Genomic DNA, 24,625 nt, shown 5'->3' on the forward strand with positions numbered 1-24,625 from the left:
CTGACCCACGCGTCCGCTTTGTGATTAGCGCGTAAAGACGTAATCTACGTCACCAATAGCCTGACCGACTACGTTTCGCTGTGTATTAAGAAGACCTCTAAATTTGATCCCTAAATAAATATTTGAAATGTCCTTGAGTTCGAAGAAGAAGGGATTTTAAAAGATGAGACGCTTTGCACAAGCGCTTACCGACTGGTCAAACTACCTGCTGTTTTCAGGTGGCCTGTGGTAATGGTAGCGGCCTCGTTGCTTTCGAGATGGACAGGTTTGCTTTCTGAGGTTGAGAATAGAACCATGAAGGGAAACAAAGTATTATTTAGTCACCTGAAACTTACTGTAGGGCCTCTTAACTGCATGAGGCTACGTAAGGTAGTCAAAGTATTTGATCTGTTTGAAGAAATGAACCGTACCATAGATATATTCTCGTCGACCGAAGGATATGTCGTCCGTCAAACGCTGGGTTAATGGTCCAACGAGATCGACCATGCTTCCGACGCCCGAAAGAGGCTGTCGTGATACTATGTTTCCATACCGGCGGATGCTGATCTCTTCACTCCCTTTTCCAGCTCGTAGTTTTAAGGCATTGCCGAGCTTGCTAATATCCCAGGCCTCTTCATGGCCTCGCCATCATGCCAATTATTGAAAGTCTCCTCGAGAAGAGCGAAGGGAATGACTGGAGGCCTCTAGTCACACCTGGCCAGCAGTACGAGCCGCAAATATGGCTCGTCGACTGTGCCTCCTGGCCTAAAGCTGCGGACGAAATGACGGTTTTCGACGCGTACCATAGAGCAAACGAGGAAATCAAAACTCCGTAGAATATGTATATCATTAATTGCTGCCTGTAATTAACGACATCGTTTTCATGATAGATGATGAAAATCGGCGCCGTCGGTTCTAATCTTATCTTTTTGTCTTTTTAGCGCTGCGTAGAAGATGTAAATAAATGAATTTTTCGTTGGGTACTTACGGTTTGGGGAAGTCGTATAAGTTGCAGGAGGGAAAGTAAAGTGTGATCCCGACTTTTGTGTTTATGAAGTTAATGCTTGGGGGCGTGACTTTTGAGGCTTCGTAGTAGGAATCGATGACTCGATGCTAAACTAGGTATTTAGGAGACTTTTTCCTTGGACACGTTAAATTAGCGGGCTAGATCAGAACACGCTTCTGGGTTGAGCAGTTTAAAGTAGTCTTAACCCTCTACAAGCCGACGCGTTTCGTATGCGACGTCCAAACTCTGACCGTTGTAGCTTTCTTAGTAATGCCCCAAGCGCCCAAAGAACGCATTTCGTTGTCACTGTTTACTGCCTGATTCACATTTTGTATATGTAGATACCTTTATTCATTATAGTTACTTGCATGACGCAGTTGTCGTTGTTTTCCCAGCTCAACTATTTCAGCGCAAATATCGCCCAGGTATTGACACTCTAGGTACTACCCAAGGCTTTGATCAACGTCAAAACACTGGGACTTCATACAACTCATGACTCAGCCTTCACTATTGGTACATGTAGGGATTGAGTTGGAAGAAACCGATCTGCTGGGGGCGGGTCATGTAATTTAGAGCAGTTTGACATCATCAAAAAAGATCTCAGGTAGAATTCGCCTATCTATTCGCTCCAAAGAGCTTCTCCCGCCAGCTTGATCATTTCTTCTCCAACCCAATAGGCTTCAATGATCACGTTCGTCGGGGCCTTGCGCCAGGAGGATGACCAAGGGTACAAAGATCTGACAGCTCGAGCAGGCACTTCACCATATCCTCGCGCTATGCAGGCCTTAAGGGCGGAACCTACTTCTATTGCAATAGTGATCAGGTCTGCTATCGTACAGTACTTTTGGTTGTGCTGATGAGTAGTCTGCTAGTTGAAGAAGATGATGGTTGAGGAAAGTATTAGGTTATGTATAGAACGCTCCCCGGCCGGTATCTAACATGCAATTAAAAGCTCCGTCCTTTGTTTCATTGGCTTGACCAAGAGAACCGCACATGATGTCGATAGAAGGAGTGGCGGCTGATGCAATCCGCTTTTTGTGAGGTGGATAATATTGGCGCTCAGAAGCAGTCTGTTTACATGTCAATGCAATCCTATACCAAGCTTATAGTAGGTAGGTAATTGGCGGCTATGAATGATACTTTGATAGCTTTGCCTGCGCTAGGTGATTCGCTTGGGCCAGTTGACATTGTGCTAGGACGATGGCTGCTTGTTTACATCAACAGGTCGCATGCGAGTGGTCGTATGTAATGACGTTTGAATTATTCCAATACGGTGGTTATTTCGGCGCTGCTTAGACGAGCCCTATGTTTACGGTACCTTTGTAATTTCAGTCTATCCTAGCCGCAAACATCCCGAAGACATTGAAGGGCCACGCGCTTTCCTCTGAAAGGTCTGAGTCCGAGGTAAGGAAAAATGAAAACACCTGAATAAGTCAAAGAAATCTTGCAACATCAGTAACAGCCCTGACAGCGTTGGTTAGGGAAAATAGTGTGAAAGCATCTTGCCGATCCTTCAGCCGGAATGAACATTTAAGAAAGGGCTTAGACATCATGTCTTGGCCAGATAGGGGAGTCTAGGGGCATTGCACGAAACGCTAGGACATAGCTAGACGGCTTGGTGATGAACTAGGCTCGAATGTAACCCATTGCCACGATACCCTCACTTCGGATCACCATCGGTCGCGATGTGGGACTCGATGTCGCTTCCCCTGACGAACTCGATAAGTAGTCCGCTTACGCCGTCGCACTTGTCTTTTCTCGTCATCGTCGTCGTCGCTAGACCTGTCGTCATCTAAGTCTCTAGCGGGGGCTTCGCCCAGCATCCTAGGATGAGCGTCGGAAACGAAGGGTCGGATCCGGCCACTGTTCGCCTTCCCGGCGAAAAACGAGCCCACAGCGATCGCTGCCGGAATTCCAGCGATCGCCCCAGCGGCTGCAGTCGCAACCCCACCAAGAATGACTTCAGGTATATTAGAGTTATCAGCCTCATTGCGTAGAAGATCGGTGAGGTTTCCAACGCCACTAAGTTGGAGCCGACGGCTGGGTTGGGGGAGGTTGAGCCACACGTATGGCATTGAGTTGTGAATATGGCCGTGGATGGTAAGCGGCATCAATTTGTCAGGGAAGGCCAGCGACTCCCCAGTCATCATTGGACGATAGGCTGGTATCAGAAGGTGAATGTGGATCTCCTTTCTTTGCCTAGCCATGTTCTCCTTTATGAAGCTCATCCAGATGACGAGGGCGTCAAGGTTCTGGGATATGCCGAAGAAGCGACGTGAGAGTGGCTGATCCCGAATGCGGTGGAAGAAGGCCGGATCCCAGTCCGTGTCCGGATGGTAGAGAAAGAAGACGTGGAGTTGGCCTTCCGACTGCCAACGCCTGGTGCATGTGGTCTGCTGGACCACGAAACGGTGGACTTGCTTGGCGAACTTGCTCGGAGCGTCAAGCCCTGTTTGCGCTTCCGCATTGTCGGCCATGCGGCCGCCGACGGCCTCCAGAGCTGCTTGTGCGCGGGAACCCTGCAATACTTCGAGGAACTGAGCAGCCACGCCTAGGCTGGAGACATACATGCCCCAGCGGTCGATAAGCCGTCGGTGCTCAAGATAAACCGTGATGGCCTCAGCGTTGGCCCGAATGAGAGGCACGGATTCTGTCAATAGTTAGTTGCCTTGTCCGTTTTCCAGTCAGGTAGTTGTTTATAACGTCGGCCACTGTACCCGCTTTCGAAAGCCTGAACTCGATCCAACCATGTGTCTTAGTACCCTGTTGATCCATATTTTCGACCGTGGTTCCCTTTCAGTAGTTGGTACACTAGAGTGTAGGTATCCGTAGGCTTCCAGATGGAGCTAGGACGGAATCCTTTCGAAAGCAGGGTAGGACCTGGTATCCATGTGTGTTAGCAGATGAGGAGTCACCGCTGGGCCCCGTGTAGGACGCACCCCTGCGACTGCTGAAGCAAGCGCTAGCAACTGTCAAGTTCTAGCTCGGTCGAGGTGGTTTTATTTTAAGATGGCTGCAACATTCCGATCCACCATTTTAGTACAGGTAGGAGGCAAAGTGAATCACGGTTCTGGCCTACCAAGGCCACCTACTCCTACAACAGCTCAGCCTTGATTCTCTACCACGTGAATGCCGCCCAGAGCGGGGTCACGTCATGCCAATATATACACTCAAGTTGCGTAGTCATCATCATGGCCTTTGATTGATCAGATCTCTCAAAATGTATTGGTCCCATGCACGTATGAGGTTCGGTAGCATCATGTCCTCTGAGACAGTGGCTTCTGCATCAGGAGGTCGAACCCAGATCGATGGAAGCCGCATCAACTCATATAGTCCAAAGATAAAGGGCGAAAGCTCGGTCAGAGATCGGTTCATAAATTCCATTTTCAAACACATACATGGCTCCTTTGAAGCCCACACCCAGCGATTGGCTGACGGTTGCAAGACATTGGCGATGATGGGCACGGCATCAAGCAGGCGACGGCGACGGCGCTGTGCCCCGAGCTGATGAAGTCTTACACGAACAATGACAGGTGCCTGACAAGGGTGCTTCTTGTTGGCCCCTATTAGTCATCTAAGGGATATAAAATCCTCCTTCTAGAGCCACTTCAGGGGCTCAGCCAGATTCGAATGCTGCAAACGACCGGTACCTACCTCGAGATCCCTCCGTTAAGCGACCATCTGCTGACTTCTTGACTTGTGTACCAAACGACCCTGACAGACAAGCCCTGGAACCAGTTGGAGGCGATGACGTGTGTGAGAAAATTCGGCACATGGTCGTCGGCGCCCTTGAGGCTCCGGGCCCGCTGTAAGCGCGTTCTCCTGGGTACGAAGAGGTATGGGACGTGCCGCCTCAGTCGATGTTGCACCGGTTGGACGACGAATTGCGGGAATCGCAAACGGGAAGTAGTAGCTCGGCTGTGGCCTTGGTGTCTACATGAGCTGGCTGGTGTCCTTGACGTAGTTTTCACGAACAAGGAGACGGTACTGGGTGCAGGCACTTCAAGCCCAAACCACCCAAAAAGTTTTAAAAATGCCAATCAGTGCATGTCTTATACTGGCCCCAGTGAGGGTTCTTTGTGGTCTAGAACCATCTAGTATCCTCCTCCCCGTGTAAAAGAGGTCGAGGAAACAAAACTTTAGAGCTTGTTAAACCTCAAACTTGAACTAGAACTTAAAATAGCTTGTTGAAACCACATCCCAATCAGTAGGTGTTACATTGTATCCGTTCGAGACAGCTTCTTAAAGTTGAACCGAGCACAAATTTGCCCAATGGGCTAATATGTGGTTCTGTAATGAGTGAAGCTAAAGCAGGGCTCTTTGATTTCTTTTGAGATTCGAATAAGGTCAGTAAGATCGTGTTCGTCAGTTCACGACTTCAGCAGTTTCTCACGATGGAACTGTCACATACGACCATACCCGTTGGAAAATTAGGGATCCCGTCCGCTCTCCCATATACAAGCCAGCGAGGGCCGGATCAGTAGTTGGGTCGGTGACGACCAGCGAATACCTGGTGTTGTATGTTTTTGACGTTTTTGAGTAGATGCAGATAGAAACCGTCGCTGAGTCGTGGTTGGTGACGATGTAATGAAAGGTATGGCGGCTGTGTGGAAGTTGCATGTGGAATTCAATGCCGTCAGTCAAGAGAATCTGTACGCTTATAGTTTAGTTTAACCATCCCAAATTGAGTTCCAGTCCATCTTCAATTCTGGTCGCAGCTATGGTAGAGGCGGTATGCGTAGTCACATCAAATACGTAGCTTGCAACAGGTCTCCATGCCTGAGTGCGCTGCCAAGCCTTGGCAGAATAGTAAAACTGGATCTTCTGTAACTGTACAGGTGGAAACTGGTTTTGAGCTGCTATTTCTTGGGGCCGAAAACGCCATGATGTTATGTGTTTATAATAACTTTGTGAAGCTGTCGTTGTTTTGTCGTGGTTGGCGACGATCAGGGGAGTGTTTTTGTCGAGACGTTGTCTTTAATGCCTACATATAGAGTCTAGAGTCTCCACGCTTATAGTTGACTATGAAAACGTATACTTAATTAAGATCCAGACCAAGTTTTATCTAAGAGAAGTACGTATGTAATATCATGTGCTCCTTACTAGGGTTGTTGATGGTTGGAGTTGCGACATTGTAGACCTGAGATTGAACTAAAGTTATGTTGGCCCTGATGGACAGCACAATGAAATCTTAAGACGTCACCGTCTCCTGAGAGCATAAGGGTAGTTGATATGCACCGCACCTTTCAACTGAGATCGCGGCTTCAACAATGTATAAAGTCAAATAGGAGCCTATATGGTGTTGCTCGGAAACATTTCGACGATCTTGGAATGGCATCATTGTGTGTCATGGCAATGAAGACATTGTCGGACCCATCCATCTCTTGCGCTTTGTGAATCGTTTCATCCACAGCTCCGCAACCTTCGCAACTGTGGGTGTACTCGGCATATCAAGGGTCTCGCGAAATCAAGTTACCCGGCTTCCCGACCGTCCCGCATTGGGGATCTTTGCGCTAGTTGGATGTTAGTCCACTACACGTGGCTGGTGGTCTCGAAGCCCGCGAGTCAAGACCGAGATCCGTAGGAGTTTAGCGGCGTCGAGAAGGACAAAATCCTTCACATTGATGACATGAGTCGGCGTCCATGGAAACAAACAGATCTGGGTGGGTCATTGCTCGGGCTACGGCACTAATGTGACTCTTGCTGTATCTAGGCGATTTGATAATATAAAAGGAGCCCTCGCCAAAGTAATCGAAACCTCAGAAAAGACGAATTGCGACAAAATTGGGGTCCTCAAAAGTCGACTTGGGTCATTGATTTCCCACTGAATTCGATCGAAGTGGCATACTTGATCAGCGACCCACGTGTTCTATATATTTCTTCAGACACATTGCATAGCCGCTTACCTCAGATCGCGGACAAAAAGCGGTGCCTGAGCGTTCTCAGGGTAGCCTCGGAAAGCATTGTAGTCTCAGGAACAAGTTGAGATCGCCAACGTGATCCCAGTGATAGTGGCTATAACCGGAATTTGGCTTCAGCATAATGCCGGCAAAGAAATATTCCGAGCGACCATTATCAGAGGTAAATATCTGAGTATATCTGACTCTATATTTTCTGGTCCGAGGACCTTGCGTTTCATTCTGAATTTCTGCTAAGGATAGGGGACTGAGCTTCCTCAAGTCCTTTCGCTGGCCGAGATAGAAGAGAACTTTTTGCCTGTGAAACTCTCGATCAGAAATACAATACATAGAAGGTCGTTAAAGATTTCATTCCCAGGTATAGCTGGCTCTCCACAAGGTGCATTGGGGGTTCCTCGGAGGAAACGGTTGTCGAGAATGAACACAGTTACCGCGGCGTCAGGCGGGCAGTGAGGCTGGGGGGCATAGGATACATTTTGCCTCTCTTTCTTGTCCTTGGTCTCTTCTTCTCATTAAACGCAAGGCGTAAGAAGCATGTGGAAGATGCCTTTCTTCGAGATAACTACTAACATCTTTCTAAGAAGAATAGTCAGGCGCCCAGTAGGAGATGACTTGTGCGTTATACTTGAAAGATGGTTGCGATACGGTAACGAACTTGTTCTGTATCTGCGTATGCGATGATAGTCTGCCTGCATACGTTTGTGGTCATGGTTGATTAGGAAGACAGCGTGCCAGGGATCGCCGAAGTCGCAAAGGGCAACGACCAAGTTTCTGTACTCAAATCAAGTGTTCAGTGTTGAAGTGGGCGACCTAAGAGTGGTTGACAAGGGCCTTCAAGGGCGCCAAATGTATAATAGGGGCTTATGTCCACCTCAGTATCTCTTGTCTGGTTCAAGCAATACGCAACTAATAACACTACCCATACCTTGTTTTAACATTCAGCCCACCAAGCCTACCGACACAGGTCCTCGTCATTAGCCTATTGGGTTGCTAGGAAACCACCCCAAGCCCGCAGGAGCATCAAGCGGCTGTCGATAAGAGCTTTGCTATCCGGGCTTCAGGGCCGAGGCCGGCACGGCTGAGTAAGGATTAGGACGTGGTTGCCTGCAAGCCTAGATACATCACGGCGCTCGTTTCCAATCTCCAATGGCCAGCGTGCATAGGTACGACGAGATCACCGTGGGCCTGACCTTGATAAACCAGCGTCAAATAAGTACTGTTGTTCCTCATTTCTTAAAATACTAAGTGTAAGATAGAGTGGTATCTGGCGTGTTCAGTCATGCCTGATCCGAACGTATCGCCGGATCAACCTCAGCCGCCGACTCCTTCACCCCCTGCTCCAAATCAGAAGTCCCTTCAAAGCTAAGTCGGGAGCTCTCCGTATGCTGCGTTTGTAATATGGAATCCCCCCCTAAAGTTTCGTGATTCAGCTGTGTGGTGCTGCCGTCGGATACCATCCGCGCATGCTTCGGCCCCCCAATCGGCGATTCCTTGGATCCGACAGTAGCTGGTATCTCTTCCGACCCGGGATCGCGCTCTCGGTCGGCGTCGCGGCGCGAACCCAGCATACGGGGAAAGAATCTCGTGGCGAGCGGTTTGAGGGTGATGAGGCTGGCGCAGACGATGGCCGTGTTCAGCTCAACGATTGACCATTCGGCGATTCCTGGGCTGTCTCGCGTGGGATCGCTTGAGCGTTTCGCGACGGTGAGAGAGGGTATTCGCAGGATGGAAACGACGCAGATGCTGAGGTACTATTAGCCATCATGAATCGTTTGGCAAGTTGGATGTGCCTGGAGAGAGAGGGAGCTTACAAAAAGCCGAGCACAAAGATGAGATATAATCCAATCTTCTGCCGGCGAGATTGTTTGATTTTGGGTAGTATCGGCAACGGGAGGATGAGGATCATAAAGTCGGTGAGGATGTTCAGGCCGGCGTTGACGTACCACGCGACGCCCTTCTTGAAGCAGACGCCGGTGACGGTGTCGTCCCAGTTCTTTCTGATGGGTACGCAGAAGAATATTGCGGATAAAATCGTCCACAGTGAGACGCATACTACAAAAAATAGTACCACGTAGCATGCCTTGCGGTAGTTGAGGTCTCGCAGTATTCGTAGGTAGAGGAGGAGAATCGAGACTTTAACGCAGGCGAGCCCGGTGTTGTAGAAGATGATTGTCAAATATGACCACTGGGTGTCGAATGGTAAGCACTTTTCATATTAAAATAGACGGGGTCTGAGGAAGTAAGTGAGGTCTGGCGGTACCTTGAAAAAGGTTTGTTGCTGGTAGGTGGTGAGAGTCAAGAATTCCTCCGCTAAGCCTGCCCTGACCTCTGCTTCGTGTTAGCTACACGCTCGTCCTCATAAGCATAAGATCACAAGTATCGACTTACGGAGGCACATGCCAATGGAGTTCGCAACAGAAAAAATCTAGTCGGCCACAAGCATCAGCCAAGTTCATATTAACGATGATGGGGGGCTTCCGAAGTGTCCGCCGATCGGGGTATCATGTATAATCTCCATATCCACGCCATCATGATCTTGAGTCTCAACATACCCAGGCGACAAATATACACCAGTCCTCCTTCCCCAGCAGCCGTGCAGGGTATAATCGCACAAAAAACCGGAGGCCGACGACGAGACCAGCCACTGCCACCATGATTGTCGCGCATGCTATGACTCCCTTGCCTTGCGGAGGAAAACCCGGCGCGCCTCCGTCCTCAATAATTTCCAATTCCATTTCAATTCTTCTTTCTCGATGCGACCGAGCCGTGGCCGTCGCTATGGAGCCGTGTGATCATCGCCGCGCGGGGGTCCGCGACGCTCGTGGAACAGGGTTTCTCGTCTGTACCGGTGTAATTCGTATGATCCCAGTCCCGTGGTCCCGCAGTCCCGTAGTCCCGTAGGGCTGCGTTATGATCGTGGGGCCTGGCCGTGGGCTATTGTGGGACTCGTGGGTACGTTTGGATGAGAGAATGAAACCAAGAGCAATTGTAAAAAAAAGGGGCAGACGGCACGACATATCAATCAGAGTCGCAAGATGCTCAGGCTAAGCTGATGTTGCGAGTCTCATTAAGTTAGCCAGTGTCATAGCGACAGTCCCGGAGTACGTGTCTGTCCAGCCTTGGGCAATGCACCCGCGGAAACCGCCACAAGGCCGTCCCCGTCCGTGTCTCCCCAGTCCGACTTACCGGTTACACTACACAAGGAAAGACTGAGGCGGGCGTGGCGGGCTTGTGCAGGATGAGACGAAACTAAGGCGATGATAAAGGTGGTGGCATTCCTGTGGGTGTGAGGGGCACTAAACTCCGTTTTGACGGTGTAAAGCCGAAAGTACAAACCTTGGTGGGATGATATGGAAACAAGATTTGCCGTCGTGTGGTGCTTGATTTGCCTATCACAGAATGGAGATCGGGGTGGGACAGAATGGAGGGAGACAAGAGTCACTGACCTGCAGTGAAAGCCCAGAAACATCCCCAGATCCAAGACAATGTCACCTCCGTTGGGACAAAGTCATGGGCATTGACCAGGCGTGGACCGTCCGCCAATGTCCAAGCCTCTCCAGTCTGAAGAGGGCGTGTGGGTTACCTGAAGTTTGCCTGTCTTTTCCTTCCTAACTAGGCGGTATTTAAGGCCATTGGATCGCAGATTGAAGAGGTAAAATTACCGTTATGCTTCAGATCCAGAGAATCAAACAGGGCACTGGCCTCAAGGCGGCCGGATCGGTGTCCGCGCACAGGCTCGAAGGGGAAACGGACTAGACTGTTTAAAGATAAGTGCGAATCATCGGCCGAAAGAGGATGAAGAGGTCTCGGATAATAGTTGGGAGCTAGGATCGATGCTGGCGTTGACGGGGCGTCACCGCGTCGATGCTTTAAGATTAGGTCATGTTTGGGTAAAGGCAAACCCAATGAACCACTCATGAGTCGGGCGAAATCTACACCTAGAGGCGTAGTTACCATACCTATTTCACACTGGCGATGTCAACGAGCTCTCTACAGTCAATGGACGTGAGTCTCAGGGTAACTATCTTGAACAGATAGCAAGGGGTAATTCAATCGGGTTATATATATACTGGGTTTCCTTTGACCTTGGGCAAGAATGGTCTTACTGTGCATTTCGTTGATGATGTAAACGAGGCGGTTCCAGACGGTCCATGTCGCGAGTAGACTAATAATATGGCGTCCGCTCCCAACACTACATGTCCCTAGACCGGGCCTGATGACTTTGAGAGCAATTTGTGCCCAGCTCTTTTGAGTACCTCAAGGACATGAATCTAAGGTATGTTGAGCCAGCACGGATCCCTTGGCGTGCGTGGACTCTGGCAATGAAGTGGTGTGGGGTTGGGTTTGCCCGTGTATGCGTGCCTTTTCAGATGGGATCAAAGTTCTGTGATAGTTGATGATGGCATGACTCGGAGCTGTGGATGACCAATGTTGAGGTGTTTGGGCATAGTTGTGAGACGTTCTTCGAGCCCTTTTTGGGTGAGAGTGTTCGTCGTCAAGATACCTTAGATGCAATGAATAAACATTCTCATGATGTACTCATCTCACATCAGAAATCGCTATAGCTTACTCACCGGTAATTTCGCTCACAAAGGTAGGAGTATCGATGCGTCAAGCTCAAGCGGTGGTGAAGGGATTCATTACTTGGATCGGATTGCTTGGACTATCCAGGACCATATCCTACCGGGAATAACAAAAAAGGTCGGGTAAACCAGATATAACGACATTCTTTGGTCTTCATATACCTGATATGTAATTACAGTGTAACACCATCACAGTCCTTTCGCTGCATACGAACTTCCCATGGTCCTATGGCCACAGGTCTCCTGCGTGTCAAACGACACACAACGCGAACAACACCCTTCATAGCCCGCCCCAAACCGTCCCCGCGCTGATCGAGAACTCGCCCTGGAGATCTCCGACCCGGACGCCATACGTCCCCCGTTCCAGCCTCCAGGCCTTCTCCCCTTCGTCCCAGTAACTGCACGCTACCTTGGCATCGATCTCCAACTCGACCACCGCCGACTCCCCAGGCTGCACGAGAACCTTCTTGAACGCCTTGAGCTCGCGCTCTGGCCTCCAGACGGAGGCTGGCGTCTCTTTTGCCGGGTTGACATAGAGCTGCACGACCTCCTTGCCTACGCGGGACCCCGTGTTGGCCACCTTTACGGAGACCCGGAGCTTCGTCTCATCATCCGCCCCCTCCACACTTGTCTTCAAGTCAGAGTATGCGAAAGAGGTGTACGACAACCCGAATCCAAACGCCCAACGCGAGCGCTGTGCCGCCTCCGCGTGGCGGTATCCCATCCCCAGACCCTCGGCGTAGCGAAACTTGATGCTGCCGTCGTCCCCCTTGGTGGCGGGGAAGTCACCAAAGCTCGGCGCGTCCTCTATTGTCTTGAACCAAGTCGTCGCGAGGCGTCCGCTAGGGTTCGTCGCGCCGGTGAGGATGTCCGCCGTCGCCTGTGCGCCCTCCTGGCCGGGAAAATGGGCGTTGAGCACCGCGTCCACGTCGTCCACGACGGCGCCAACGTCGATGGGGTTGCCGCAGTGCAGCACCAGGACCGTCTTCTTGGACGCGGCGGCCACGGCCTTGATCAGCGCCGCCTGGTTCTCCGGGATCCGGATGTCTTCCAGGTCGTAGCCCTCCGACTCGTACTGCTCGTTGCGGCCGGCGTAGATGATGCTCACGTCCGACGTCTTGGCGAGCTCGACGGCTTCCGCGATGGCGGCCTCGTCGGAGCGGTGCTCTTCGAAGCAGAGGGCTGCTGCATAGGGGGTCGGCTCGCCCTTGACGAGGTGGCCCCACGACTTGTTCGTGAGTTTTATCTCGTAGGCCTGGCCGGCGTTCATCTGCAGCTGCACGCGCGTCTCGAGCTTGACGTGGTTGAAGATGAACTGCTCCGTGGCGATCTCTTTTTGGGGACCAGAGAGGATCTCCTTTCCGTCAACGACGAGGGAAAATTCTCCCGTAGCCTGCACCGCGAGGGTGTGCTCTCCCGTCGTCGGGGGCGTCAGTTTGGTCACGAGCTCGATGCGTGAGCCCGGGACCTTGAGGCCCGCCTTGAACTCGCCCAGCATCCAGACATTGGCCTTCTCTTGGAATTCGGAGAGAATCGGCTCCGGGGTGTCGTCGTTAAAGTACTTGACGTCGATCCCATGGCGTCCGTCCTGCGATGTGAGCTGCGCGGTCGGTGCGACAGGGATGACCCTCCGTGTTCTAACACCAGCGTGGTACCGGACGCTTTCATCACCGGGGAAGGCCTCCTTCAAGACCTTGAACGGCGAATGTCTATACTGAGGCGTGCAGGAGGCACTCCCACCGCCAGTCACGACGGGAGACCCAGCAAACTCCCCAATAAGAGCAATCTTGGGCTTGTCCGCGGGACTGATGGGCAGAGCCTCGTTGTCGTTCTTCAGGAGGATGATGCCACTCGCCGCAAGCTCCCTCGAGAATCTGTTCGTCTCCTCATTGATCTCGGACCTCTCAGGCTCGTCGCTGAAGCTGGTCCGCGTGCGATTCCGGAGCTCCAGCATCTTGAGTGCCCTGGCGTCGATCTCCGCCTCGGTTATCTGCCCTGCTCGCACGGCTTCGGCCAGCCTCTTGCCCCGGAAGATGGGGAACGGCATCTCGAGATCGAGACCGGCCTTGACGGGCTCGACTACGTTGTGGACGGCGAACCAATCCGACATGACGATGCCCTCGAAACCCCATTCTTTTCTCAGCACGCCTTCGATGAGGGGACCGTGTTCGCTGCAGAATGTGCCGTCGACCTTGTTGTATCTGTACCGAATCAACTGTTAGCACTCGATTCCAAGTCTTTAGATGTATGCGCGCTTTCGCAGAGAGGCCTTACGCAGTCATGACACCAGTCGGGTTAGAAGTCCTCAGCAAATGCTGCCATGCAGCAATGTAAATCTCCCTCAGCGGCCGGCTATTCGGCGACGCCGCAACATCGTAAAAGTGTCTAAGGGTCTCCGAGTCGTTGCAGACAAAGTGCTTGGGACAGGCCCCGAGGCCCTGACTCTGGATACCGTTGACGATCGCGCCCGCCAGCTGCCCGGAAAGCAACGGGTCCTCGCTGAAGCACTCAAAATTGCGTCCGGCGCGGGGGTCGCGGTGGATGTTGATTGTCGGGCCCAGAACGACCTGCGCGCTCTTCTCGCGCCCTTGGTGCGCGAGGAGCTGGCCCAGGCGTCCGAGGAGTTCGGCATCCCAGGTCGATCCGAGGCAGGCTGTGTTGGGGAAGCATGCTGTGGTGAGGTCGGCTGTGAGCCCCGAGGGGCGCACTCCGGCGATTGAGTCTGCTACCTGGAGGGTGGTTGTCAGCTCGCCTCCGTCTTTTCCGCGACTGACTTGCGTCATATGGTCTTGGAAATTGCTTACTCTGATGGGAGGGATGTTCAATCGGGCAACGCCTGCTGCTGTGGAGAAGTCTCGGCCGGAGAGAAGGGTAATCTTCTCCTCCAGTGTCAGCTCAGGCAACAGAGCCGTGAAGTCTCTGTCGTCAACTTGAGAACCCATGATTAGGAAATGCAAGTGTAGGTGTCTCTCTTGGTGGTTTGCGAGTGTTTAAAAGGTGGAGAGAGAGAGAGCTGACTCGGTTCGATCTGGGGGTTGCTGAAGAATGTTGTGAGTTTACTTAAGAATATCGACCCAAAACTCAATGGCAGCCGGGGCGCTTTTTACATGAAAGTTCCTGGGATCGCATTTGTTTTTGTCCCATATCACGAAACATCGTGAACCCCGGATTCCAACGGCTAGCTTCCAGCGTTTCCCCATGGGATGATGTAAAATGTCGGCCAAAGTTGACCGATCTCCCCGACCCCGGAATCTCCCCCCTTCCAGTCACCCCGCGAGATCAGGCAGATTCTCCAAAACCCCCACATCCCGGCCCCTCATTTGTCGGCTTACCCCTCGTCATATGCTCGGCTTTTCCGGCAAGTCAGGGGTTCTCCCTAATTATTGTGGACTTTTCAGAGGTAAAGGAATATCCGGGGTCATATGCACGCTATTTAAGGGCCAAAGACGCGTATGTGGCAATGCCCAACACGAATCGGCAGTTCTTCAGAACAACATCGCCGAGTTGTCACGTTGGCCTCGTTTGGTTGTTAATGGCCGTGGCCATGGCCATCGTGAGGCTCTTGAGTCAAGTTTGTGATTCGGCCAACCGGGTTTCCACATCAGCAAAGGCCCTGAGCAATGACGACTCTGAAGGTATGAGCACGCTCGTGTGCGATTTCAGTATGTTTGAACTCTCAAATTGTACAGATGTGTCATTCTGTTGTTCTTTCAACTGTACTTTATCATTTTCCAACAGCTATTGCATCGATCTCGGGTCATCCAGCGCCATAAACAGCGAGTTTGTCCCCTCAAAGTCTGCATACTGCATTGCAAATCCAAAATCCATCTCATTGTCGAGAATGTTCAACGGTCCCCAATAGTGATTAAGCTGAAGCATCACATCGGCAGGCGGCATCGCAGGGATCTGTAGAGCCGCAGGCGTTGACGCTGAAAACTTCTTTTCGGCCTTTTCAATGGCCTTGTGCAGTAGCTTGGCCGACCTCAGCGCGACGACGCACTCGTCCATGGTCTCTAATATCTCAATGGCCATGCTGACCAGTTTTAACAGAGGTTGCACTTCGGGCTCAGTGGCTTCTTGTGTCACGTAAACTAGGATCATGGATGCTGCGAAGACGGTGTATGTTGTGTTGTAAAACCTGTGGAACAATTGAGTTAGCAAATCATCTCCAACGTTGAGCCTTGAAAACAGAGGGATCACTGACCATGTACGGAAAAAGTCGTGATGCTGATATGTCTGATAGATGATCTCAATGGTCTGCTTCGCAGACTCAAGACAGAGCTGAATGCCCTCTTGCGAGCCCGGGATGGAGGCTCGCTCCGCAGAGGTCGATGTGAGAATGATTGACCCGAAAAGAAGTATTCTTATGTTGAGAAACCCTACATGGTGATGTTAGACGCATTGCACTATTCAGCCGAGAGAGAGAGAAAATAGGGCTTACGCATCGTCAAGACTAGCCTCTGCCTCTTCATCCACTGAGCCTCCTTGACGCTTTTCAACGAGCGCGGCTCAACCGATGTGGTAGGGCGAATAGGCTCGGGCAGACTTTCCGTCCATCGTTGCAGATCCTGGTCGATTTGGTGCGCCAGGTGGACGGTTCGTGGTACCGTCGTCTCCGGGAGATAGATGCCCAAGCAGATGCTCCGGATAATTTTGGAGTAGTCCACCATACTTTTGATGATGGCGCATGAGGGCGGGTCGACAAGCTCCAGGCTACCAGAGTACTCTGTGTCTGCCTCGCCAATGACCGGGAAGAGTCGGTTATGGTATAAATCTGCGCCGAGCGTGTCTGGTCTACCCATCGAGAAGGACATTTCTCTTTGGGAGGTTGTTAGCATCTGGCGGGCTTTCTTCTTGCTCCCAGCAGCACTCTTGTTTTGTTCTTACGTTTCTAATGAGTAAAGGCCCCTTTACAGATTGGTCAGTCATCTTCGTGCACCTTTCGGATCCATAGCTGGGTTTCCTTACCACCACGTTCTTGACTCGGCTCTGAGTGCAGCTGGCCTCTTCTTGACGTCGGGTCCAGGTTCTCGATTGATGCCCATGGCAAGTGCTGTTCTCACAGCAAGTCCGACATACATGTATGCCCCTGTCCAGAAGCGTTAGGAGGGCACGTGCAAGGAAGCTTTCGACGGCGTCAAATACGTACAGTGAGCATTCAGCTCGTTTTGACACACCTTGGCCTTTCAAACAACGTTAGCATCGAGCGATCTCACCAGTCAAGAAACACCGCACTCACCAAGAAGAAATAGCACTGGACCATTTCCAGATCCGTGACCATCCCCAGCTGATCGCAACGCCTCTTGGCTTCATCAAAGAACTTCCGACTCCATTGCAGGTTCTCGATCCCGTCAATCGGCTCATCTTCACGGACACCAATGAGTGCGCCCAGAGACAAGATGCTGTAGTACAAGGCAATAAAGCTTGAGGGCTCCCGCGCGACGTTCGGCTTCGACCACAACTCCTCGCACCGGTCGAAAAAGATCTTCTTGTCGAGGATGGGATGAACAAAGTGTATGCTGGAGAAGAAGCTCTGGAGAAAGTGCCGGCACTGCGGGTAATGCGTCACCGGTCTCGCGGCCGACCTCGCCTCGGTAGCGGCCGCGGGCGTCTGGATCTGGTCTGCCGAGGGGGAGGAGAAGGCCGGGTTGTGGAGGCTTGAGAGGAGAGTGCCTGCGTCGGAGTCCTGGTTCGGGGAGATGACTGGTTCGTCGCCGGTCCTTTGGACGTGGGATAGTAGAGCTACTGACGATGAGCTGCCGTAGAACTCGACGTTCCGGGTATGCCTGTTGACGCCGGAGATCTCTTGGCCGGCTGCGTTCCTTGACCTGGCGTTTGACGGTGAGCCGGCGGCAGTGCTTCGTGATGGGTCTCTCTGGAGGCTGCAGGCTGGAGAAAAGCCTTCTGATACCTCGGGAATGGTGGCTGTTACCGAGGCATTATCATCGACTGACTGCGCCTTGACGGATTCGGCGACTGCGGAGAGGCTCTTCACCTGTTCTTCTAGTTGCCTCACATATCTAGTAGTCGATGGTGAGATGAGCTTCAACCTTGAGACAACTTTGTCAAGGGGGGGAAGGGGTAAGGGGGCGCATACTCTGGAGTGTAGAGCCTCCTTGACATATCCTGGCCTTTGTAGACACATGTCGCATTCCGATCTGGTTTGAGCGCGTCAGCCTTATCAACCTTCCCAATGAGGCATTTTCGGCGGCGGCAGAAAGCTCATCATCGTCAACATACTCTTGCAGTAGGTGCAAGGATACAATTCATCGCACTTGTTCTTCTTCGCCCTGCAGAGGTCGCATGCGCGGGCGGCCCGGGGACGACGGACCTTGATCCCCGAGTTCTGCGTCGTGCGCTGGGTCTCTGCAGCAGCTGCGTCCATAGGTAAACAGGTCCCCGGGAGCTGTTCCAAAGACTAAATGGCTAGAGGAAATCTTATCAGGCCAGAATCAGATGGTTAATGACTTCAGAACCGGAATACCCGTTCGTTTTTCGATGGAGATCCTCGGGAGGAGGGATGGGAAAGCTGGGTATGCGTTATGCAGGAAAAAGGTGTGCAAAAGGCTGCTGCCCAACGCACATCCGCAACGCTAGGGTGCCACAGGAACGTGGGAACGCGCGCTGAAAACGATCGACCTCCACCCCCGCACAAAGTACTACCACGGCAGGCAGATGCGGGGAATGTTCTGTGGGGTAGGGCAGTCACACCGGGGAGAAGACTCGGGGAGGGGAGGAAATGGGCAGAGAGAGTCTAATAGAGTCTATAAGAGTCTAGGAGAGGGGGGCGGGGAGCTGGGGGGAGGGAGACCGATCGAGGGGTGTATTTCAACCAAACTGCATGTGTCTCTGCTGGTAAGCTTGGTAAGCCAACCCCTGGTCCGCCGGTCTTTAGGGATGTCTTGTTGATTCCAGCATCGTCAAGTAGCTTTGGAACAGATTAAAACAGGCTGTCCCTTTTTGTGATGATGCGGGTTGACTCAGGAGCAACCTCACGTGGGGTTGGGTTGTGAGCATGGCAATGCGACTGAGTCGTGCACGAAACGGGGGAAATGGTGATTCAGGGAAACACAATTACATTTCAGCGTATAATTCAGCGTATTATCAAGGAGCCAACTCCCTTCAACCTCACCTATTCTTGGTTCCTATCGGACGAACAGTAGGGATCGATATTTATGCCTGATTGAATCCATCCACGCCCTCTACCGTACCGTTCAACTCGTCTGCTTGTCTGAACCGCACTCATCAAGATCTCTCTCCCGTTGCTTACTAACGATATGCTCCCCTGGGTGCGGGGTTGCTGAGACTCCACCTGTAGCCGGGAATTCCGATTTGTTTACGTCGGCTTTGCCACCTGTTTCGCATCAATCGAAAAGGGCCGAAAACGTGCAGGAATCGCTGTCACAGAAGAAGGTTGATCAACAAGCAACTGGAGCGAGACCCGCTTAACGAGTTTTTCTTTTCCAGCTTTTACCAAAACAGTTTTCGAAACTCAAAACAACTCGTCCCTAAACAGGAGTGGCCCCTATTCCCTATGCGCGCACACACGCGTCTGCATCTGGTCACATGCCGCACACTCAGTCGGTGTCCACAGGACCGCTATTGAACTTGTGCTTCTCAAACTTGCGCGCCGAGATGCCCTGCTCAAACATAATGTCCAACTCCTCAAACGTGCGTCCCTTGGTTCCCGGAACATCAAAGTAGAGAACCACCAACATGAGAATACCCATGACAAAGAAGATCCATCCAATGTGACCGCCCATGTTGAGCTCGTCCTGGTTGAAGAGGTACGGCAGGATGATGGTCCACACGGTGGACACAATGGAGGAGAAGCCAAAGCCGATACCAAGCGACTTGGCGCGGAGCTTCGACGTGGAGACCTCACCGGCCACGGCCATGGAGGCACCCACTGCGGGTCCGTAGGAGATGGAGGTAAAGACGAGCGCCACACCGATGGTCAAGAGTGAGGCGTTGGTCTTGGGGAACGCGGCAGCCACACCCATCGTCAAGTACATGGCCACGCAAATCGACACACCGAAGAACAGGAGCGGGCGGTGGCGCAGCTTGCCCATCATGATGGAGTTGACAATGGCAGAGACGACACCCGCCGCGATACCGACTTGCACGAGCAGGAGGACCGTCTTGCTAGACAGACCGGTCTGGTTGAGGAAGTAAGGGGCATTGGAGGAGAGCACGGCGCCGGCGACCTGGGGGATGTAGAAGCAGATGAGAATGATGCGCGTGCGTCTCCAGTTGGTACCCTTGAAGCAATCCAGGTAGGAAGCGGCCTCGCTCTGTAGGCGGCGCTCTGTCTCAACGTTGTCGATGATCTGGCCGAGGCGCGCATCGATATCTTCGTTAGGGCCCGAGAGCTTCTCGAGCGCCTTGCGGGCCTGCTCGTGCTTGTTCTTGAAGACGAGCCAGGTGGGCGACTCGGGGACGAAGGGGAGACCGAGGAGGATGAGGCCGGGGAAGGTCCAGGCAGCGGCGTAGACGACGCGGAAGGCCGACTTGTCCATGATGCCGACGCGGGAGAAGCTGGCGGCGATGGCACTGAGCATGCCAAGGTTCTGCAAATATCGTTGTTAGACAGAGGCCTGTCCCTTTCATTGCCATGGTAGAAATTGATAGTACTTACGAGCATGATGGTGTTGATGGACAGACAAATGCCTCTAACCGGCAGAGGCGCAATCTCGGAGACGTACGTCTGCGTGGTTGATGTCAAGAGGCCGATGGCGAAACCAGTGACAATCTTGCCGCCCAGGAACTCGGGAGGTGTTTCGGAGACGTAGCTGATGGCGATGCCGGCTGAAGCTATGACTGATGCCAAGGCGAAGACGGCGCGGCGGCCGAACCAATCTTGCATGTAACCGGCACCAACCGAGCCGAACAACATCATGACATTGTACATTGCACTCCAGGCTGATTGCCAGTAGGCGGGAATAATGAGGGTTCCATTCACTTCAGAAGCAAAGGTCATTCTGGAAATCACATAATAGTTAGCCCAGTTCTTGAGTCATCTCTTGCTAGATGGGTGTGTGACTTACTGGAATGCCGGCATGGCCAAGCATACAGAGAGTGCCAAGTTCTCGAAACCGATGAGAGTTGAGCCAACTATGTTCTCAGCGTTAGTCGAGTTTAACGAGTACAAGTTGTATAAATCAGATGAGTTACTAACAGTTGGCGTAGATGGTCCACAGCAACACTTTGGGATTTTCCCAAAGACATTTCAGGGGGCTCATGTGGCGGTCAGCCTCACGCAGAGCCTCCTCATTGTGCTGAACATCGACCTTGTCGATCATCACATCGCTCTTGCGCATGTCATCGCGAGGCGAATTAAGTGATGAGTCCATTGTGATAGAACTCAACGACCGGGTGGTCGTCGCGGGGTTGCTTCTGTCGGCGATGGAGTAACGCCGACCCGGTGGTGATCAAAGATGTGCCTACGTTCCAGCGTAATGCACACAAGCCTTTCGAGTGCTGACAGGGGAATTAGACTCTGAGAAGTTGTCGAAGACGGAATGTCGGTGACTCGAGTTGCCGATTTTGGGGAGTTGATGGGATGGGATGTTAGTTGATGCCAGAACTCAGATGGGCTAATGGATACCTGAAGTAGACGGAGGGTTATATCAAACTTTGACCGACTTTGCAGTTGCGCTCACTGACTCTTGGAAACGCTGGAACCGGCATCGATCCGGCCCAAGGTCGGAGTTCCCGGCTGCACCCCAGACTTTCTTCAACACTCTGGGGATGGCGGGGACCCCGGATGGTGCTAACTTGTTTTGACTGGCAGATGAAAGAGTGGGCAGGCTTGAGTTTCTGTCAGGCTCGGCACAAAAGTGTGCAGCTGATGCACACGTATCCATAGTATTTCTGGTCTTGGTCGAGTATCGGATTGGCTATCCAGTTTGCGTTATTTAGCTACTCGCTGCCATTTCGACCGAGATCACGATGTACGTACGGATCATCCGAATTTGTGATTGAGTTTTGCATAGTCTGAGTTTGTGCATGAACCTGATGACAGACAGTTTGGACGACTTACGGCTCAACGGAAGCTGAGAGTCTCACTTGACATAGCCAACCCTGTCCTTTCAACGATATTTGTAGTTACTATTAGGTCGTGAGCCAGATGAGTCCATTTCAAGTTGATAACCTAAGCTTCACTATCTCACAAATTGCAATTACCCCAGGCTCACTTCTCAATCAAGCTCTCCAAAAAGTCAAAGCCTTGTCTCTGAAGATTCCAAGTCTGAGATCCCACCTTCATCTTCGCGGCAAAAGTGTGTTCCTCGCCCGGAATTTCCCTCAGCTCAGACTTGACCCCCTTTTCCTTCAGCACCTTGATCAAACCCTGGCTAAGCTCGAGGGGCACCATAGTATCCTCCTGTCCATGCACAATAAACGTCGGGGGAAAGGAGGAAGTGATATTCCTGATGGGGTCGACTGCATCCCAGTTCTTGTCAGGGACAATCGTGTTCATGACATTGCCGGTGGCTATTTGTGTCATTGCAAACGCCTGTCTCGGATCGTCAAAGTTGGGCGGCCCCTGTGCTTGACCTTCCAATGACACGCCTCCGAGGATAGGCACCGGATCTTCGTCAAAGACTTTGTCCATGAATTCCTTTGTGAGGCCCTTGGGCAATTTCGCTGCCACGTGCGGCAACGGCTTTTCCCAGAAGGCATGAGTGAAGTTACTAGGCCCGTACATGTCATAAATTCCAGCAACGGGACGAGGAACGCCGAACCCCTAGAGATAGATCATTGGGTCAATATTAATGAAGTCTTATAACCGGAATGCCGTCGTCTCGTTGCAACGTCTGCTTGAACTTACTAGGGCAAGGGAGAGGGTACCCCCAGAAGAGGTTCCGAATGCAAAGACGTGATCAGTATCAACGGCATATGATCCACTGGCATTAGCGTCAAGGGCCTTCTGAAGTCCGCCGTCGTATACCCACCCTAGGAGGTCACGACAATCCCTCATCGGGCCATCCAAGAGCGTGACTTGTGGGCACAGACGGTGGTTGGGGGCTAGAACAATCCAACCTCTGCTGAGGCAGTCAGCCACTTGGTCTTTGTTGACCATCTTGGATGAGCCGAGATGGAATGCGCCTCCATGGATATTGATGACTGCACACACACTCTGTCAGTCCGGAGTTGCTCCGTTTGCACCGAGCAAGGGTTCAGGGTGAATTGTATGGTACATACCAACCGGATATGTTGCCTTGTTGGTTTCCCCGACTGGGGGGGCATAGACATCCACATCGATTTCTTGTGACCCTATGGTCTTGTAGACCGCACGAAAAGAGGTTGGGCTCGCCATAACGAAAATTGTTGGTTGGCTGTGTTCTTGGCTGGTAAGGTGGCTTTCTCTCAGCAGCAACAGTGGTAGCAGCGGTGACAGCGGCAGTGACAAGGAGGAAAGACTCAAAGAGTAACCACAAAGAGTCCGGGGTAATGATGTGGCGGGGGACAACCTAGATAGCTTAACAATAGGAAGCAGACTGGACACGCGGTCCATGAGGTTCGCTGGAATCTTGCCCCGAGCCGGGCTTCCGGTAGCGGGGACCGCGTGGCAAACGCTGTTGTTGGCCACACTTCTGTTGTCGAAACCGCGGAATTTCCGTGGTTGTCACAGGCTGTTCCGGACGGAGCTCGGGATATCCGGACCCCGCACTGACCAGCCGAAGTGGGGGCCATTACGAGGTGAACTCCCGGTGGGCGGCGTCAAATAGTTTCCCGTCAAAGTCGAGTAGAGTTAGACTGCGGGGAAGTGAAGCTCTGTAAAAGGCTGGACTGGCGCCGCTTGCATCCCCGGAATATGAAATGCAATCCTCAGCCAAACCCCTCTACTCCAGAGTCTCCAATTCAAGTGCCCACGATCCAAGATCTAGACCCTTGAAACCAACCCCACTCACACTTCTTGCATCCCTTTCTTTTTTCCCTCCTCTCTTGATTGGACAATCACAAGAAACCTCTTGCCCAACATGAGCATTCCCGTCCTCTCCACCCCTCCTGACGCCAGGACGAGCTATATCATCGACCAGCTGGAGGGTGAACGCCTCACTATCCCCGGCAGCAAGGGTGCCTTTAGAATTCTGGCCTCGTCCAAACAGACAAACGGTGGCATCGCTGTGTTCTCAAGCGGTGCTGTCCTCTCCGATGCTCCGGGCTTCCACTGGCACGCCGAGGCACACGACGTCTTCCTCGTGACCAAGGGCTACCTGAGGTTATGGAATGGTGATAAGTGCAGAATCATGGGCCCTGGAGACTTTGCCTATGTTCCTCCCGTGAGTTTGAACTCCCCTCCCAAAAGAAAGTACGCGTATTTGAGCTCTCAAAGGCTAATTCAAACGTAGAAAATTGTACACAATCCCGAGCTTATCGGCCCCCACACAGAAACCCTGGGTTTGGTTGCACCGGGAGACTGGATAGACTTTTTCCGCTACGTTGCGGAGCAGTACGAGGGTAACATTGTGCCAGAGCACGATAACCGCGACCTGAAGAGCCTGTTGATCCCTAAAGTCATGGCCGCAAAGGACCGGTTCGACGTAAATTTTGAGCGCAACTACACCCCTCCCGAAGTTGGAGACTGGCAGGAGTCAGAAAATGTTCTCCCGGGTCCCCTGGAGCCGTACTTCCTCCGAGCCAATACCGGCCCCAGATACATCCTCGGCGGCGTCTTGTCGCGGCCCTTTATCAACACCACTCAGTGTAGCGGCAAGTTCGCAATCACCAGCCTTGAATCCTCGAAGCTGTATGAAAAGTCCCCGCTCGCTCGCTGGTTGACCTTCCCTGAGGTGGACCACTGCTTCTGTGTCCAGGAGGGTTTGTTGAGAGTCAAGCTCAAGGAGTCTGGTTCGTGGACCGAGGTCCGGGAGGGCCAGACCCTGCTAGTTTCGGCGGGACAGGCGTTCACATTGGATTATGGCTCTCGGTTTGTGAGATCCACCGTCTTCACAAACGGCCCGGGCATCGAGACTTTGATTCAAAATGCGGGCGAGGCTTTCTCAAGTTTTGTCTTGCCGGAAGAGAGCGCCGCATGGCAAGAGGAGAAGATCAAGGAAGCGAGTGCGGCTTTGGGTGTTGTGATTGAATCATTGTAATTAGAAAAAATGCTTTTCCAAGTAGCGGTAGCTGGA

The 24,625-nt window shown here is 52.2% G+C and overlaps 7 protein-coding genes across 7 annotated transcripts; 1 reads left to right on the forward strand and 6 right to left on the reverse strand.

Annotated features, from left to right (window-relative positions):
* Positions 1 to 2,277: 2,277 nt before the first annotated feature.
* On the reverse strand, positions 2,278 to 3,760 carry CORC01_07592 (uncharacterized protein; the record flags this gene model as incomplete). The annotated part of the gene is made up of 3 exons (XM_022619228.1): positions 2,278 to 2,288; positions 2,724 to 3,635; positions 3,748 to 3,760. The coding sequence occupies 3 exons, from the start codon at positions 3,758 to 3,760 to the stop codon at positions 2,278 to 2,280; spliced, it is 936 nt and encodes a 311-aa protein (XP_022474307.1).
* A 4,420-nt stretch (positions 3,761 to 8,180) lies between these two features.
* On the reverse strand, positions 8,181 to 9,557 carry CORC01_07593 (uncharacterized protein; the record flags this gene model as incomplete). The annotated part of the gene is made up of 5 exons (XM_022619229.1): positions 8,181 to 8,646; positions 8,715 to 9,088; positions 9,164 to 9,231; positions 9,292 to 9,328; positions 9,456 to 9,557. The coding sequence occupies 5 exons, from the start codon at positions 9,555 to 9,557 to the stop codon at positions 8,181 to 8,183; spliced, it is 1,047 nt and encodes a 348-aa protein (XP_022474308.1).
* A 2,209-nt stretch (positions 9,558 to 11,766) lies between these two features.
* On the reverse strand, positions 11,767 to 14,428 carry CORC01_07594 (thermostable beta-glucosidase B; the record flags this gene model as incomplete). Its single annotated transcript, XM_022619230.1, has 3 exons — positions 11,767 to 13,687; positions 13,761 to 14,215; positions 14,291 to 14,428. The coding sequence occupies 3 exons, from the start codon at positions 14,426 to 14,428 to the stop codon at positions 11,767 to 11,769; spliced, it is 2,514 nt and encodes an 837-aa protein (XP_022474309.1).
* Positions 14,429 to 15,224: 796 nt separating this feature from the next.
* On the reverse strand, positions 15,225 to 17,871 carry CORC01_07595 (uncharacterized protein; the record flags this gene model as incomplete). The annotated part of the gene is made up of 9 exons (XM_022619231.1): positions 15,225 to 15,624; positions 15,691 to 15,865; positions 15,928 to 16,304; positions 16,374 to 16,394; positions 16,455 to 16,575; positions 16,636 to 16,669; positions 16,726 to 17,506; positions 17,584 to 17,644; positions 17,727 to 17,871. The coding sequence occupies 9 exons, from the start codon at positions 17,869 to 17,871 to the stop codon at positions 15,225 to 15,227; spliced, it is 2,115 nt and encodes a 704-aa protein (XP_022474310.1).
* Positions 17,872 to 19,063: 1,192 nt separating this feature from the next.
* On the reverse strand, positions 19,064 to 20,839 carry CORC01_07596 (uncharacterized protein; the record flags this gene model as incomplete). Its single annotated transcript, XM_022619232.1, has 4 exons — positions 19,064 to 20,056; positions 20,125 to 20,467; positions 20,534 to 20,600; positions 20,665 to 20,839. 4 exons carry the CDS (start codon positions 20,837 to 20,839, stop codon positions 19,064 to 19,066), a joined length of 1,578 nt encoding a protein of 525 aa, XP_022474311.1.
* Positions 20,840 to 21,678: 839 nt separating this feature from the next.
* On the reverse strand, positions 21,679 to 22,806 carry CORC01_07597 (uncharacterized protein; the record flags this gene model as incomplete). Its single annotated transcript, XM_022619233.1, has 3 exons — positions 21,679 to 22,233; positions 22,318 to 22,613; positions 22,692 to 22,806. The coding sequence occupies 3 exons, from the start codon at positions 22,804 to 22,806 to the stop codon at positions 21,679 to 21,681; spliced, it is 966 nt and encodes a 321-aa protein (XP_022474312.1).
* Positions 22,807 to 23,470: 664 nt separating this feature from the next.
* On the forward strand, positions 23,471 to 24,589 carry CORC01_07598 (cupin domain-containing protein; the record flags this gene model as incomplete). The annotated part of the gene is made up of 2 exons (XM_022619234.1): positions 23,471 to 23,773; positions 23,843 to 24,589. The coding sequence occupies 2 exons, from the start codon at positions 23,471 to 23,473 to the stop codon at positions 24,587 to 24,589; spliced, it is 1,050 nt and encodes a 349-aa protein (XP_022474313.1).
* Positions 24,590 to 24,625: the final 36 nt, after the last annotated feature.

Source organism: Colletotrichum orchidophilum (assembly GCF_001831195.1).
Source record: "Colletotrichum orchidophilum strain IMI 309357 chromosome Unknown Scaffold_61.1, whole genome shotgun sequence".
Lineage (NCBI taxonomy): Eukaryota > Fungi > Ascomycota > Sordariomycetes > Glomerellales > Glomerellaceae > Colletotrichum > Colletotrichum orchidophilum.